Genomic DNA, 16,840 nt, shown 5'->3' on the forward strand with positions numbered 1-16,840 from the left:
AGTGACACTGGTAAAAATATGGTTATCTTCTTCAGGGTACCAGTTACAAGAGGATTGTTGTAGGCAACCAAGACTTAAAGTAGCAGTGATGTTTGTTATTGTAGGAGTTAACTAAGCCAGAGATAGCAGGGTTAAAGATGGCACTAAGGCTACTTCAGGGGTTACACCCTGTCAGATATACTATATGGAGCACATTTTAAAGAAATAGGCTTTTATACAACTTTGTAAAGATACAAAGTTTTATATATATAAAACATGTCGATTCTGACAGGATGAATGGATACAATTCTGTAAAATAAATAAAGAAGTTTCTACAAAGATATGAAGTATTAGCTTCAATGATTTGCTTCTCATTCTGAAGCCCGGGCACGCTGAAGCAAGAATAAAATCTTTCCATTAAAAACAAGTGAATGTCTAAAAATGCCACGTTTAAGCACTGATAATTTTAAGAGCTAAGGAGCAGATAAGTTAAAGGATTTAGATATGTAGAAAATAGGGACTTTAAACATCTGACTTTAGGAGGATGTTGAGCTTCAAGTGTGGAATCCAGACTTGGGTACCTGGTCTCCATATGAAATACACAGATTCCTCAGAAAGCTGTCCTAACAATGCATGTAGCTGCAATTAGTTAGAGCATGGGACAAAGTTTTGCTGAGAAATTTGCTCATCATTTGGGATCACATCCATTTTCCTGAAAGCCTTTTTTCAAAGATTATGAATTTCTGAATAGAATCACAGAACAGTTGAGATTGGAAGTGACCTCAGAAGGTCACTGGGTGTTGTCCCCCCCTGCTCAAGCAGGCAGAGCTAGAGTTAGTTACCCAGGACTATGTCCAGATGGCTTTTGTATATGTCCAGCGATGAAGACTCCACAACCTCTCTGGGAAACCTGTGCTATTGCTTCGACACCCTCACAGTAAAAGGGCATTTTTATATGTTCAGACGGACCCTCCTATGTTTCAGTTTATGCCTATTGCTTCTTGAATAGTTGGGACACACGGCATTGCTCTTTTGCACAGGGGTTTACAGCTTAAAATACAAGAAAAGTTTCAATTTATCTTTTCAGCAGGAAGGAATCCATTTTTAAATTCCATATAAAACTGTCTTGTCTTAAATTTGAGATTCAGTTTGGGTTTTTGTCCTCTATTGAAGGACTTCTAATTCACAGGAAATAATTAAAGATTCATAAGTTGGAATAAGAGAGCTGAGGAAGAATATGACTCTATACCTGTTATTAGAAAACTCACTTAGACTGAGAAGTTGTGTCTCAATATCTAGTTTAAGGACAACATAATCTAAATACACAAACAGGTATGGGAGGAATATTTACAAATTCACGCCCATGTTCAAGAAAGAGTTTAAACCGAGTCTTCTACTGCTTCAATAAGTGTTCTTGGAGTGCCTGCTGGAGTTCATTTCTATTTCTTGCATGGCACTGGCTTTTCTTGGAGTCAACAACAAGCCAGATGATTTTACCAGAGTAGTACCAAGCTGAAGCTAGTATGCACTGCTTCTTGGCCAGTCTTCTCAGCATATCTGGAGTAACAGACTGGCTGGGTCACATTTGATCCATTTGGAATCTAGGAAAAGCAAGCTCTTCACTGTCAAGCAAACGAAAGAATGATTCGCACCTTGCCATAGTCACCACATATTGCCCTAGGGAAAAATTGCCTACATCTAGTTTTCCCTCCTTGTATAACAGAAACACCAATGGATCTCTGCTGTAGATGATCAGTCCCAAGCCCTGGAGTAACCACCCATGTTATGGTATTGTCTTGAGTGCCTATCTTGGAAAGGTCCAGGGAGAGGTATAGTAGATGCCCAAGCATGATGTAGCCCAACACTCTAACCTAACCCAGCACACTACAGAAAGGAAACAACTGTACCACCAAAGACAAGAAGGAGATAGTAGGATGTACACCTCTGTTCTTTGGAAATCAAGCATCCAACTGCCTATTTGGAGTCATAAAAGAAGATAATACCTGGATTACTGTGGAAAAAGACTGACATTTTTTCTTAGTTTTCATTAAAGATCCAGCTAAGTGGGTCTATCTGCAATGAATCTTCTTTGTAAACGGTTTGGGCAGACTTCTGTTGGTTGTTCAAATACGCACAGATTTTAGAATATCTTTATTCAGGCTTTACTCTTTACCCTCACATTTAACTAAAGGTAATCATATAATGGCACCGACAAGAATCCTTTTTCTAATGTTCATGTCTGTCAGTCAGTTTAATGTTCTGTCTACATTTAAAGGTGTCTGTATCCTAGTATAAATAAGGCTCTGTACAAAAATGCTTTGAATTTATGTGAGTTGGCTTCATTTTCAACATATTGCTCTGTGTTAGTCTTTCTATCTTTAAAGCAGATTTTTGCCTTTCTGTCTACTGTTCTGAACTCACTGTCTGGTATTTAAATATTACCTAAATAAATGAATTCATGTTCCGTTGTGCTAATGTACACTGTGTTCATATAAAGTTTGAAAGTAGGAGAAATGAAGTTTATTATCAATTGCACAAAAGTTGCTGTTAATACTGTGTGGTAACTAGTTTTCAGTGTTTGGTAAAATTTGATTATATTTTGTGCTTTATCATCAATATAAGATAGGCACTGTATTTTAAGAGAAGAAAATTCCCTATGTGAATACTCAACTTCTTGTAATGTAAAAACACATAAAAAATGGTCACAACACTGATGAGAATGTCTTGCATGCTCGTGGAGAACAATAATAGTTAACTTAAGCTCTGATAGTGTCTTCAGTGCTCAAGAACTGTAATAGTTAACTTAAGCACCGATAGCAGAAATTAGCTAGCTATAACAAAACGGGGCTTCCAAACAGTCTTGTCCAAGTATGGAAACAGAAAAGAGAAGCTTATACTGTAACTGTCATTTTGTCAAAAACAGCAGTGTTGATTTTTTCTGCCTCTATATTGCTCCATGAAATCCTTCCAGAGATAATCATCTTAATTATATTGATCTTTTGGGAATGCTGATAAAGTTAGATGATAATGAGCTGTGAGCTGAGCCAGGGCAGCTGTAAGCGTTGCATGGATTTTTTCCAAATTCTTTAAAATATCAAGAGAACAAAATACAGGTAGCATGATGCTATCTCTCTAGTAATACCCTCTTCTGAGAGTCTTTTTTCATTTCATTAGCTGTACATTCCTCAGCATACACATACTTTGTTTTTTCATAAATGTTACAACAGATTTCTTCATAGAATTCTTCTGTAAGTCATATTTTGTTTGAAAAGGAAATGTTAAAAAACCCTCGGAAGGATAAGAAACAGGGGTTTAGCTAAGAGTGTAAAGCTGGTTTGGTTCTGAAGATTAGTGCAGTCCAGAAGACCTTTTTTTTTGATTATGTGTTTGATCTATAGGCAATTTATATTCTGCCTCCAGGAATCCCTGCCTAAATATGAACACATATATTTGTTCTGTCTTCAGGGGTGTGTGTGGTTGGGGTTTTTTGTTTCTTTTTTTGGGGAGTGTCATTTTTTTAAATGTGGACATTTAATGCAAAATAAGGCATGATGTCAAATCTCTCAGATTCTTTAACTGGTGGCCAAAAGAACCACTTACAGATGTACTCCGTTTGCATTATGGTTTAAATTCATTGTAGTCTGATAGAACTTTGGCAATGTTCCACAAAACTTTGCAGCTGGCTCCTTGGATTACGTTTAGCAGCAATACACTAGTAGTATTTTTTTATAAATTAATGTCAGTGAAACAACATAGGTAGACAATTGCACAGGTACACACACACATTAACAGGATTGTAAATAAGCAGATTTCACAGGCACCTATGTAACCAGTTAACTGCTGTGTTGTTCCTCCTTATTCACACCAGTGTGAGTGAAAGTGTAGTGATTATCATGTTTGTTTCAAATGAGCAAAGGCTGAAACATTGACATTTCACTAGTTTAAGTACATCAAACTGATTTGCTTTAATACTGATTATTAAAGTATAAAACTATTCTATCTTTTTTCTTCCTGTTCCCTCCCCTCTGAAAATATATTGCCGGTCGGTCCTGAGCTATACATACACACATGGTATTTGTGCGAGGCTGCTTGAAAATGCAAGTTTGGTTGATATACTCATGCACAGATTATAATTTCTCATTTTTATGTATGTGTTAATTGTCATTAATCTGTCATATATATAGCTGAATAGAAGAGACTGTAAGTGGTTGAAATAAAAAGTATATTTTATGAAGTAATGGTGTTACTCCTGTGTGACTGCTGTAAAAGAAATTTGATATGATACACACCCTTAGAGATTCTGCTTCCTGAATACATAATCTGACTTTCTGAACAGACCTACCTTGCCAGTACTTCTACATTTTCCCTTTACCTTACCCACGCTGGAAGGAGGGAAATTTAATTTTTCTTTTATCTTTAGTGACTCTAGAGGCAAAGAGTTCTTCAGTCATCACTGATCTTAGTGCTGTACTTTATGACATTTATATACAATTCCAGAAAGTGTGTTAGAAAATTACTTTAGGGAATTCATTAAAATTGTGAGTGTAGCAGGTTCTCCAGTTTAATTTATGGTTTGCAGAAATATGTTGTTGTCCTTTTTCTACTGTTAGAAATTATATGTGAGCATGTGTGTGTGAATCTATTATTTAGTGCATACAGAAGGTAGGGTCAACACTGACTAATCATGTAAAATGCATACCTCAAGCTACTTTTATTTTGAAGCATCTCAAGCTGGAGCAATGTAAAATTACAGGAACCTAGATCAAGAGTGTATCTGTGGTCTCTGCTTCCTTTTAAATGTGAATTCTAGACAGCAGAATTGATAACAACAGCTTTCTCATCCTGCCTTTTTCCTCCTCTTTAGATCTTGTGTGTTTGTATGTATATGCATGTGTGTATTTATATGTTTATATGCCACTATTCTCAAATTATTATCTCTGGCAATACTTTGAAAGGATGATTGGACAGGAAAAGTGCTCAAGTGCCTGCAATGGATTGCAATCCAGTCTGCCTGCTGCTCTGTTTTGCACTGAGTCAAGGGTTTTTTTTTAAGCTGATAATTGAAAACCTATCTTGTTCTTACAGAATGGCTTTGCTGTTGTAAGGCCCCCAGGCCATCATGCTGAAGAATCAACAGCCATGTAAGTACCAGGGAATATTGCCCATCTTGGAGCACTAAGGTTACTGGCAATCACCTGTGTTGTGCATGTCTCTGAAGAACTGTAATTGTTAGCAGATGACTGAAAAGGCTTTCTAGGTACTCCCAGAAGCAGATTTATGGCCTCAGAGATCATATAGCATTTTTAAAAATGCTCTGAACATTATTTATAGCTGTTTTCCTGACTGATTTGCTTTCTTATTTCTGTTCTTCTCTATTCCACAGGGGGTTCTGCTTTTTTAATTCGATTGCAATTACTGCCAAATACTTGAGAGACAAGCTAAATATAGGCAAGATATTGATTGTAGATCTGGTATGTATTCTTGGCAAACATCTCACTTTCAACGCATCTAGATAAAAGATAATGAATTTGTTTTTATATGTCAGACTTTCCTGCTTTTAATACCTACAAGTAATAAAGGTGAGCATTTCCTCTGATTTTGGGAACTCATTAAAGCCAGGATGGCAGTACTGAAGCCATAAACATCTATGTTTCACTTTAATGGTGTTAACTGCAATTTAATGAGAAGAAGGCACAGATCAGGGCAACTTTTATGGTCCTTAAATGAATTGATACTTCCACCATTAAAATAACCCTACAGAACCCAAGTTTACTTTTCCCTACAGAATACAAACTTTAAATAGTCAGATGTGCTTTAAAGAATGTTGTTGCTTTGGTAACCAAATTGGCCACTTCCCCCAGCTAGCAATGATTCAACTTGTTGTGTAACTTCGATATTATTAAACAAATCAACAGGTCATTCCCTCTAAGAAGTTTTCAAGTCATGTATGCCAGCTTTTGATGGCTCCCTGAAGGAAAGCTACATGATTAAAAATCTACTTCATTGGATTAGGCTTGTGTTTTAATAGAAGGCATTCTTACACAATACTTAATATGTTTAACAAATGGATTATTTAAATGCAAATGACGTTTGGCATGTTGTCTATATTATTTTCATGAATAATGAATTGGAGCTCTGCCTTGCAGTTAAAGGATCAGCCCAATGCACAGCCCAAGGAAAGTTGAATGCTGATTTATGAGCACCATTTTTGTTTTCCTACAGTTCATGAGGAGGTGTAATAGGGTGTCTGACAAAGCATAGACAGGAAATGAACCCTGGCATCAAAACCTAACCTGTTACATCTGCACTTAATTAATTTTTGCAGGTGATAAAAGATTTAAAGACAAAATATGTTAAAGGGTTTTTGAAGTGCAGAGCTTAATAGTCTAAATCTTGTTCATATCTGCACTCATAATTAAATCTTATTGTGAAGTCATGGCCTTACCATCTAGCACTTTTGTTCAGTTAAACATGCGTACTGGCTGTTGAAGAGAAGCAGAGAAAGGGGGAGTGTGGGAGAAGGAATGGCAAGTGAAAAATGAGTGGTAGAATAAGTATAGAGGTAGGTTAAATATTCTTAGAATGTTTTTCAAATATTTCTCAGAGTGTTCTACTATCACTTAGAAACATAAACTGCAAAAAAACCAGTATCTTTGAAAAGTTCACTTCCACTGTATGTTATATCTGTTTCCTGCCTTGAATCTTACAGTTCATTGAGTTTTACTGTGGTAAATGCTGGCCAGAACTGAACTCTATGTTTATTCTTGGGTTTGGTTTTTTTTCATAAGAAAAGCCTATTCAAAGTTTGCATTTTGTGAATGTTTTTAAGTCTTTTTGACTGTAAGTGTTACATTTGCCTTGTCGGGAAAAGAAATCATTTCCATTTGACCTACTTAGCCAGTAAGCACTTAGGAATTCAGCTTTGAATTTTCAAGGCAAGGTTAAACGTTCAAATCATTACCTGTGCAAATGATTACCTGTAAAGCTGCCTATCCTCACCCAGGAAAGCAGACAGGGAATGCTCAGCCTCTCTCTGACTCTATCCTATTGGCCAGAATAACACAGCTGGTGAAAAGGGAGAAATATATGGCTGACACAGATTACTTCATTCCTGGAGCAATTACAGTCCAGTCCCTAGTCTGCACCATGGTCACTGCAATGATGTACAAAAATTAATATGGAAAATTTCTTATGTGTGCAAACTATGGAAAAATCACAATCCAAACAATGAATGAACAGTTCATAGTGCTGTCTTTATGCCCACCAACAGAGTTTTGGGCATCTGAAGGAAAGAATGCTATTACATGTTAGCCTTGAAATTAACCTTTAAGACTACATTTTGATAGTGACTAGCACAGCAGGACTCCATGCAGGTTGGCAGCTCTACAGGTTACTGCAATAAAAATATTAAAAATTAATATTCAATTTCACCCATTAAACTGTACTGTAGTTACAAATTAAGTGTAGTCTTCATAGCTGCTACGTGTGTTCATATTTTAAATTTTTAATCTTTCCTTCATTTATTTTGACACTAAAAGACCTCTCTGTCAGCTTCTCTTTCCTCATTTCACCATTTGAATAAATCTTCATTTCTGAACTGACTTATATGCCCTGAATACACTTGATCTACTAAGGGCAGAACATGAACACATTTCCCACATGGTAACACTCGTAGTCTTAAACAGCCCATTCTTTTGTCTAACCAAAGGAGTTACTGCTCTTCAAACAGAGTAACTCTTGGTGGAATTAAAGTTTAGAAAAAAAAGCTAGCTTTGAGGTTTAAATAATAAAATAATTTTTAAAAAGAGCTCTCCATGCCCATTTAATATTTTTTCTTCTCATTTGAAAACTGTTACAGCAAGAATATATGTAAAGCCCCAAATATACATGGAAAATAAAATTAATTAACATCACAAAATTAAGTCCTATTATGTTTTTAGTCACAGTCTCTGCAGATCTATCTATATGGCCAACATATATCTATATGGCCAACAACTCAGGTTGTTATTGCAATCCTCATTCCAAGATCAGACCATCCATACTTGTATGTATGTTAGCATGATCTGGGTCTGTTTTGAAGTATACCAATTAATTCTGTCATGGTTGAAGACTGAATGGGATTCTGGGGTTAGTCTGCATGCCAGATTTTACTTCATTTGCCAGTCAGAGTCCTCTAACACTATGCTGGCTGCCTTCAGATCTCCAACACCCTCACACCAGTGTGTGCTCCCTTGCACCTCCAACATGTGTTACATTTAATCTTGGCATTAAGTCACAGTTGGGCTGCAACTTCATCCTCATGTTGTTTCAAGTACTTTCAACTGAGAAAAGTAACCATTATAATATTATCCCACAGAGGTCCCAGAGGAGGTCCAAGTCAAACACAATGCAGTACAAGTAAGACTCAATCAATGTAAAGAGTCCTGAATAATGTGGGTGAAAGTCATGGGCTACATCAGCTGACAAATACCACAAGCAATGGGCACTGCTTGCTGTGCCATTGGCAATGTACACCTAACTTGAACCTTCCTGGAGCCTGGCATCCTGAGGAAAATGTGACCATTGTGACAAAATTTGGTTCAGACCTCATAGCATTTGTGAAACAAATACAGTCTGGGTGATAGTGTTGCCATTCAGAATAGTTTGTTTGTCCTCCTGAATTCTCTCCTTAAATCAAAAATTTCAAAGGTATGGGTTAAAGAAGAAGAATCAATAATACCTACAATTTTTCAACTTCTTAGAAATGCCAGTGAGGAAACTTACAATAAAGACACAGTTTTCTTTTACTGAAAGGCAAGTGGATATTTCATTTTCACTTGAAAAATTTCTTGTGTGTCTAACCACATAGTGCAATAGTAGAACCATAAAAACCAAAGTGAAAAAGAGGGAAAGTCCACATCATCAGCCTTTGTTACGTAGATATACTGTCAGCATTTCTTTTTCTTTTTCAGTATTTTATTTAATGACAGAATTTCTTCTCACTGGTATTATATAATGTTTGAAATATGGAGACTGGCCAAGGTGACTCCTTGATTTTGGAAGGCACCGTTCTATCTGCTAGATGATTTAATAGCTAATGAGATCATATTGCTATGTCTTCAACTGTTGCCGTCATGATTTTGCAAAAATGAAGTATGAAGTCCTTTCCGCATCTGGCATCTCTTTTGATGTGGATCTAACTGCTGAGGGACTGCTAACTGAACTGAATGTTTCAAAAAAGCCAATTTACTCAGCTGGTCACAGAGCCTTTGACCTCAATAGTGGAACTTGGCAAATCAGTGGATACACTTATGTTTAGTGTTCTGTCAAGAATTGTGAAAAAGCTCTGTAAACCATAGATCCTTCTGCAAAATACTAGTTTGTAGTTTAAACATTAGTCTTTCTTCAGAGGCCAATGAGACTAGTTAATTAAGCCTGAGGGGTTATGAACTGTTGGCAGTTAATAAGTCATAAAATTCCTCCATAAAACAGGATGCTAGATTCCATCACTGAGGCAAGGAGTACAAAGAGCCGGTGTATAAATATCTAATTGTACAAAAGGACTGGGATTTCTCAATGACTGCTCATCTGGAGTCTCCAGGGCATGCTCGCTATGGTTTCCTGATTTTTAGAAGCCAGTTTAAAAAATGAGTGCATTAAAGAGTAATTTGCCTGAAAGTTCAGGAAGTATGGGGTGGTGAAGGGAGGGGGAAAGGGAAAGACAAAAGGAGGGCAATGGAGAGGGAGAGACATGGGGGGAAGGGGGTAAAAGAAAGCAGAAATGAACTCTCTACACTGAGTTGGACATTATTACATTTGTCATCTGTTTTCTTTCTCCTTTAGGATGTTCACCATGGCAACGGTACACAGCAGGCTTTTTATGCTGACCCCAGCATCCTGTATGTTTCCCTCCATCGCTATGATGAAGGCAACTTCTTCCCCGGCAGTGGAGCCCCAAATGAGGTTAGGTTTATTTCTTTAGAGCCCCATTTTTATTTGTATCTTTCAGGTAATTGCGTTGCATGATTACCCCTAATTTTCTTGTCCTTCTCTGGTTCTTTAAATTACACCAGATTACCAAATTGTCCACTGGGAGCAGGGGACCAGTGGAGAACAAGTGCATAACCCAGAGCAGTCCCTGTCAAACAAGGCTGGGCTGATCTGACATGTTGTTTGATGTTTGTTTCTAAAGCACACTTGAGAGTTTTTTTTCTTTTTTTTTCCTTTCCTTCTCTCTTTTCCTTCTTCTTTTTCCTCCTCTTTACTCCTTTTGTCATTTTATTCCTGTTTTTCAGGTTGGAAGTGGTCCTGGTGAAGGATATAACATAAACATTGCTTGGACAGGTGGCTTGGATCCTCCTATGGGCGATGTTGAGTACCTCACAGCATTCAGGTTGGTACCTTTTTCTTTTAAAGTTATGACAACTGGTTGTGGAACATAAGCACATGAATAAGAGCTAATGTAGTCTTGAAAGACAGGAGAATGATCCATGGTGAAACAAACTTAATCCTAGTAGACCAGTGTATGAAAGCTTAGTAAATTACAAAAATTGATAATTTAATTGTTGTAATCATCCACTCAGAATCAACAATAACAAAAAAAGATTTAATCAGTCACTCATTCTATCATTATTATGTCATGCCAGTGAAATGACTTTGAGCTTGCTCACTTCTCTACCTACAAAATTTAAATGTAAACATTTATACCAGGCAGAAGAAAATTACTGTTCACACTGATTATAGTTGCATACAAATAGAGCAGATAGAAAGCAATGTAAAATACAGTCTGAATCCAGCATTCCTCATTCACTTAAAAGTCTCATCATGATGCTCACAGATTTGACCAATTGGCTTTTTCTGTGAACTGCAGTAAAGTGTTACTTAAAAGTAAATAACTGTGAAATGTCTCATTAAAAACGATGGGAACTTTTGCATGCTGTATTTCTCTTTACTTTCAATAGCTCACTCTAGATGAAATTTTATTCTTTCATAGGTGATGTGTCATAACCTTTAGTCTTATTTTCATGGGACCAGAGAAGACAAAAACATTTTAAAACTCACTCCTTTAGACTTTCAGTAGTCCTGTCTTACATACACCATTTCCTTTCATTGTAAAATAGTCCAGTGGAAGAGTTTAGTGGGCACTTACCTCTCAAGATTAGGCAAATGCTACATGTTTGAAAGGTTTCGTTTAGTGGAAACTGATACACAAGAAAGACAATGAGACAGCTAATGTGTATCTCCAATCACTTGCAAGACTTTTAGTTTGAAGTAGTGCATATACCTTATATAGTTTCTGACTATATTCTATTGAAAATACATCACAAAAAGTATAAACCTAATTTTTTATTTTTGTTGTTGGGGTTTTTTTTCTGAAACACTCCTGTGCAGTTCATGAAATAATATGCAGAAGATCTGATAAACAACACATCTGAATTCAAAGTCTAAGCCCTAGACACAGAAATAGCTTTACACATTCACACTTTGAAGGGCAAATACAAAAATCTTTAAATTACATAAGGTAGACCAGGTAACTATTTTCTATGGATCTGGTCTGAATGGTAAGTAAATTTACAGCTCCTTGTAAAGAGATACTTAATCTGTGGACTGGAATCCATATCTGCTGCTGTCCAAAATGTCACACATGATGTAGCTTGCATCCTCAGTTTGGCCAGGACAGATTTGTGAGACAGTAGTCAGGAAAGACAGATCCACGGTTCAGTCCTTTAGCCATAGATAGAAAGGAAGGTGCAAACTTGGAGAAAATCAGTAGAAGGGTTGCTAAAAAAACCCAGAGCAAGTCAGCTCTTGTCTGGATTTTAGACCTGCAACAGGTCAGTTTTTAAGAAAATAAAGTGAGTTTTGTAGACAGGAAAAAGTGTTTGATATCCCGCCACACCCCCCCCCCACCCCCCCCCACCCCCCCCCCAAATACATTGGTTTTGGAGACAGGTACAGAGAAGATCCTAAGGGGTGAGGACATCCTTAATTTTAAGAGAAAAATAAGGCACAAAATGTAGATATTTTCTCTTCATACCTAGTCCCCAGTAGACAGACAGGTTGTGCAGTATTCAGTCCCTAGCAAAGGCAGGAACTGGGTTTTGGTGAAGGCCCTCTCTAATATAACCAAGGTGTGAATAAGTTTGCAGACGGGTGTAGCCTGTTTGGAGAGAAGCTGAGGCTTCATTCTTTCTGGCTGCCTTGAGAGCCTAATCCTTTGAGTTCTTAGGAATCTTGCATTAAAATCATGTAAAGCTCCCCAGGGGGTACATTTAACCTTCACTTTCTCACCAGCAGAGCCCTAGTTTATTCCTAGAATTGCACAAAGCACATATTTGAAGTGTCAGCAGCCATGACACTAGGTAGCTCGTTACTGGTTGACTGACTGTCAAATTTCACAGCAGAGATCCTTCTAAATGATAATGTCCACAGAAACAGAGACCAAGGTTTCTTCTGCCTTTAGAGTTTTGCCCATGATGGAGTATTATATATGATGATGTATTTGATATCAGGTATATTTTTCTTAGGCCAGAATCTATTTGTAGAACAGTATAAATATTTACACAAACACAGATATATATGTATACGCATGCGGGTAGCTGAATATTAGTTAATGTCCACTGCATAAATCGCTAGATAAATCTATTTTAAGTAAAGCTTGTTGGGACTGAATGACGTTCCCCTCACTCTTAGTCCAACCTGTTCAAGAAAATATTTGTATTTCTTAAGGAAAAAGCAACTTTCATGTGTAAAAATGCAGAAAATCTGATGATACAGAGGCATAACACAGAATAATCACTTCAAAGGCACACTGAGTGAGTGGCTCCAGTGGTACTCTAGTGGGAAACAGGAAAAATTATGGTGCTGGTTTGTGTCTGCCATTTTGATTTCAGTGTTACACGAAGAGTCTTTATTGTACTTTTAAATTAACCCTTTCTAGTGCAAAATGAAATTTAAATGGCTGTAGCCAGTTTGAAGATGAAGACTTCCCTTTCATGTATAAAAGAACATGTTTTCCTTTCCATTTCTTTCCCATTTCTACTAAGAAAATATGTTTGTTCATGTTAACTACAAGGAGGCATAAAATGTAGGGGAGAGACGTTTCTGTAGAATGGCAAAGAAGTGCAGTAATCAAATCACTATACCTTTTAATTATGCCAGGAAAGTTTTTTTAATGTTTATCATAGTTAAGCAACTGGTCTAGCTAAAAAAAATCCTTGAAATAATGTCCTTTTTCTAAAGGGCAGGCATCTTTTTTTTCCTCTATGATAACAAAAAAGCACAGCTCTTTTCCATTATTTTAAGGCCTGATGTATCTTTCCCTCTAGAGAATTTTGTTTCATCATTTACTTCCACCTATTCAGGTTAAATTTGCTTTAACCTTTTTGAAAGCAATAGAAGATGGTGGTTATTTTCTAAAAGAATGATTCTATACTCGAGTTTATGAGGATGTAATCCACTCTGTTCTGCCAACAGCTATAGAAAAAATAAGACCAATGGTCAACTACTAATGTTCAAATAATTATTTTCATAAGCTCCACATTATACCAGATGTGCTCAGTAAAGGAGGCAGCAGATGCAGGCTGAGGTCTGTGTTGTACATACACATATGTATGTATATGTATGTACTTGGAGTTTACAAAGGACAGGAGAGATGTGTTTCCATAGAACAGAATATAGAAGTTGCAGGAGGCAATGGAAACAAATGTGAGGGAGAAGCAAGAGACAAAAGGAAACTGTGGTGTGCTTTCCAACTGCTTTGTACCACTTTTATTCAACAAAGGAGCTCTAAATTTAGTTTAACCAGCCAGTATGCTCTGGCTGCTTTGCTCTACTCCAGAATAGCATAAAACAGCCACAGCATATCAATGAACCTAGCCGTAAAAGCTTACATAAAATGAAACGTGTGTGTGTATGTGTGTGTTTCTTGGAATGATTAGAAATAGCTCATAATAATATTATCTTTGAGTTCAATTTTTAGCAGTCACATGTATGATTTTAATTTAAGAAAGTGAGCAAATTCAAAAGAAATAGGTGACATTAAGGCCGAGTTAAGGATTACCTATATCCACAATTTAATTTAAAATACAGCACAAAAATTAAAATTACCCCAAAATACTAATTTTAAACAAAGACAATTAAAAATTAAAATCATACTTGAAACCACATGTTAAAGTATAAAAATTAAAGAAAATGAAGGTATGCAAAAAATCTTCATTCTGTCTTTACACAAACACAAATATACATATATATATATGTATACACATGCAGGTAGCTGAATATTAGTTATTTTCCACTGCATAAATCACTAGATAAATCTATTTTAAGTAAATCTTTTTGGGACTGAATGAGATTCCACCTCACTCTTCATCCAACCTATCCAAGAAAATATTTTTTTTCTTGAGTTCTTTCACAAGTTCTCACTGGTTGTTTTTGGGAAAAAAATAAATATGTTTAAAATTCTCTGTATTATAATCTCAGATCAAAAATATGAAGAGATAGTCATTGTACTCTTGTGGCCTTACAGTGCATAGACAAGGTTATTTGAGGGATTGCATTAATGTACACCAACCCTTTTTTTTTTTTGGTCTTATTTTTGTATTTCCTGATCTGATGACATTTATGTTTGACATTTCAAATTTAAAACTTTGTAAATGTATTTTTCTTGGTTTTTAAATATATTTTGCTTGTCAACTCTGTTTCAGCATAGGTACCGACTATGAATTTATTTTTTGCTTTTAAAGTTACAATTTCATACATAAACCCTAAAAAAAACCACTCAGAAAAAATATTGCTATATTTTCCTTATGCTTTTTCATATAAGTATACATAGATAATATGTATTTGTATATATTAATTTAAATTTCCTGTAAATTTTACTTCTATAACTTTTTGTTCACTAAGGAATTGGAGATAACTTTAATAAGTTTTGTGTATCCTGTTGGTATTGAGTTTCCTTGTCTTAAGTGTGTGTGTTTGAAAAACAAAAATTGTTTGGTTTAGCTCACATCACTAACCTATTACTTTTATTAAACATCCATTTGTTTGTGCCATGCACGTAGGTGAAGTACACATTATTGACTGTCCGTATTTATTATTTTAAATACATTTGCATTATCTGTGTCATGTCCTCTCCTATTTTCCTTCTCTCAAAATACAATATTGCTGGTCTTTTCAATCTCTCTTCATTTAGAAATGTATCCAGTTGCCAAATCATTTTAATTGCTCATCTCTGAAGCTCTGATATTTTCCAGAAATGAGCTAAATACACCACATGAGGGCGAACCATCAGTTTATATTATTTTGAATATTATTATGGCTTTCTTTGACATCAGTCTTCTGCAATATTGTATACTCTCTGACTGAGTAGAAACCCTGGTCTGTGGTAAACATAGCAAAACGATGTAGGAGACAAAAATCAACATTTTTCCTAGCTGTACCTAACTATTTACAATGAGTCATAGAACAATGATATATTGTGATAATGTTTAATGAATTCCACCAAGAACAGCTCTTGAAAGAAAAGTTCTTTTAAAAAATAATTCTAAATATCCATAGCCTAATGCTATTATTTCTTATGGCTGTAATGTCCAGAGGCTGCTGCTGAGGCTGTAGTATGCTAGGCTGTGTCTAAAAAATATGGTAAAACTTGGTTTCTGATTCAAGTGTGAAGAAATAAAAAAACCAAAAGTGTAAGAGAGGAAATTAAAAAGCCAAGTTAGCTGCTCAGCCTCATGAGTCAATAAAAGAACTAGAAGCAGACAGAACTAACATCTTCAGAACTTGTGTTATCAGTGAACTCTAATGGCAAAATGCTATGTTTGTCTTTACTAATGGAAATAAATGATTTCTATCTCAATATTTTGCTTTACAATAACTGTAAAGATTATCCCAGCTATTGCTATCTGTCTTGTCTATTTGCTGACATAAATGTGTTCAGCGTTTCACTGTGTAAAGAGGAAAACAGAATCTCTGAGTCATGTGTGACAGGCAGATAATGATTTACCCAAATGTAGATGAACATTATTGAGAGTGCTAATTGTCCACAATCCTTCTGCATTGTCATGGGCATAGTACTTCTTTTATGAAGAAAAATATAGCTGAACAGAACACAATGATGGAAGCTCTAGGAAATCTATACAATGGTTTCTGTATGGATGTATATAGTTTGCTTTCAGTCACCCACAGCATTCTGCAGAGTCATGTTATAGTGCCAATCAGTTTTTCCTTTCTGATTATGCCCACTTCTTCCAAGTGTCTTTAAAAGATTAAAATTTCAACCAGAGATGTCTTTCTTTTCCCTTCTGTTGTTAGAAAATGTTTTAGGAGAATTCAAAGAAAGGTACACCAAACAGCTATAAAAAGATGGATTAAAAGTGCCTGAGCAGTTCCCTTTGAAGAAGTTTGAAGAAGGTAGAAGTTTGCTTGGAATAATATTTTTAAAATCTGCTTAGAGTATAAGTTTCATATGTAAATATGCAATAGTCCTGAGGATTTGTGGCTTTTGAGTATTTTGTTGAGCGTGGTAGGGGAGGTTTTGTAATAATGGTAAATTTTCATGCTTTTTTCTTGTCTCTTGACAAATGTTCTGAACATTTAATTGATTAATATTGTGGGGATAGGACAGAATCCTTAGGAAATGGAGAAGCAGAAGTAAAAGCATTTGAAACACTGGTATAAACAGCTTTTTAACATTTTGTTATACTTCAAAGTTCACCATAAAACAAAAACTGGCAACAGTGTTTATAACCTGCGACCTCTTGCTCTTCCTACTTGTTTATTTTTATTTGGAAAATCTAACTTCTTCTCACCAAACTACCCTAAATTTCCGCCTTTACTGTACCAGGATTTTTAAAACTGTATAGGACGATCCTTTCATTCA

The 16,840-nt window shown here is 35.9% G+C and overlaps 1 protein-coding gene across 2 annotated transcripts in view; it reads left to right on the top strand.

Annotated features, from left to right (window-relative positions):
- HDAC9 (histone deacetylase 9) overlaps positions 1–16,840 on the top strand; it is a 479,936-nt gene that overhangs the window by 377,174 nt on the left and 85,922 nt on the right. For both annotated transcript variants that reach the window (XM_037385339.1, XM_037385337.1), the window contains 4 exons: positions 5,065–5,120; positions 5,363–5,450; positions 9,802–9,921; positions 10,254–10,351. In XM_037385339.1, coding sequence (XP_037241236.1) covers positions 5,065–5,120; positions 5,363–5,450; positions 9,802–9,921; positions 10,254–10,351 — 362 coding nt within the window. The remainder of the gene's footprint in view (positions 1–5,064; positions 5,121–5,362; positions 5,451–9,801; positions 9,922–10,253; positions 10,352–16,840) is intronic.

Source organism: Falco rusticolus, chromosome 4 (genome assembly GCF_015220075.1).
Source record: "Falco rusticolus isolate bFalRus1 chromosome 4, bFalRus1.pri, whole genome shotgun sequence".
Classification (NCBI taxonomy): Eukaryota; Metazoa; Chordata; class Aves; order Falconiformes; family Falconidae; genus Falco; species Falco rusticolus.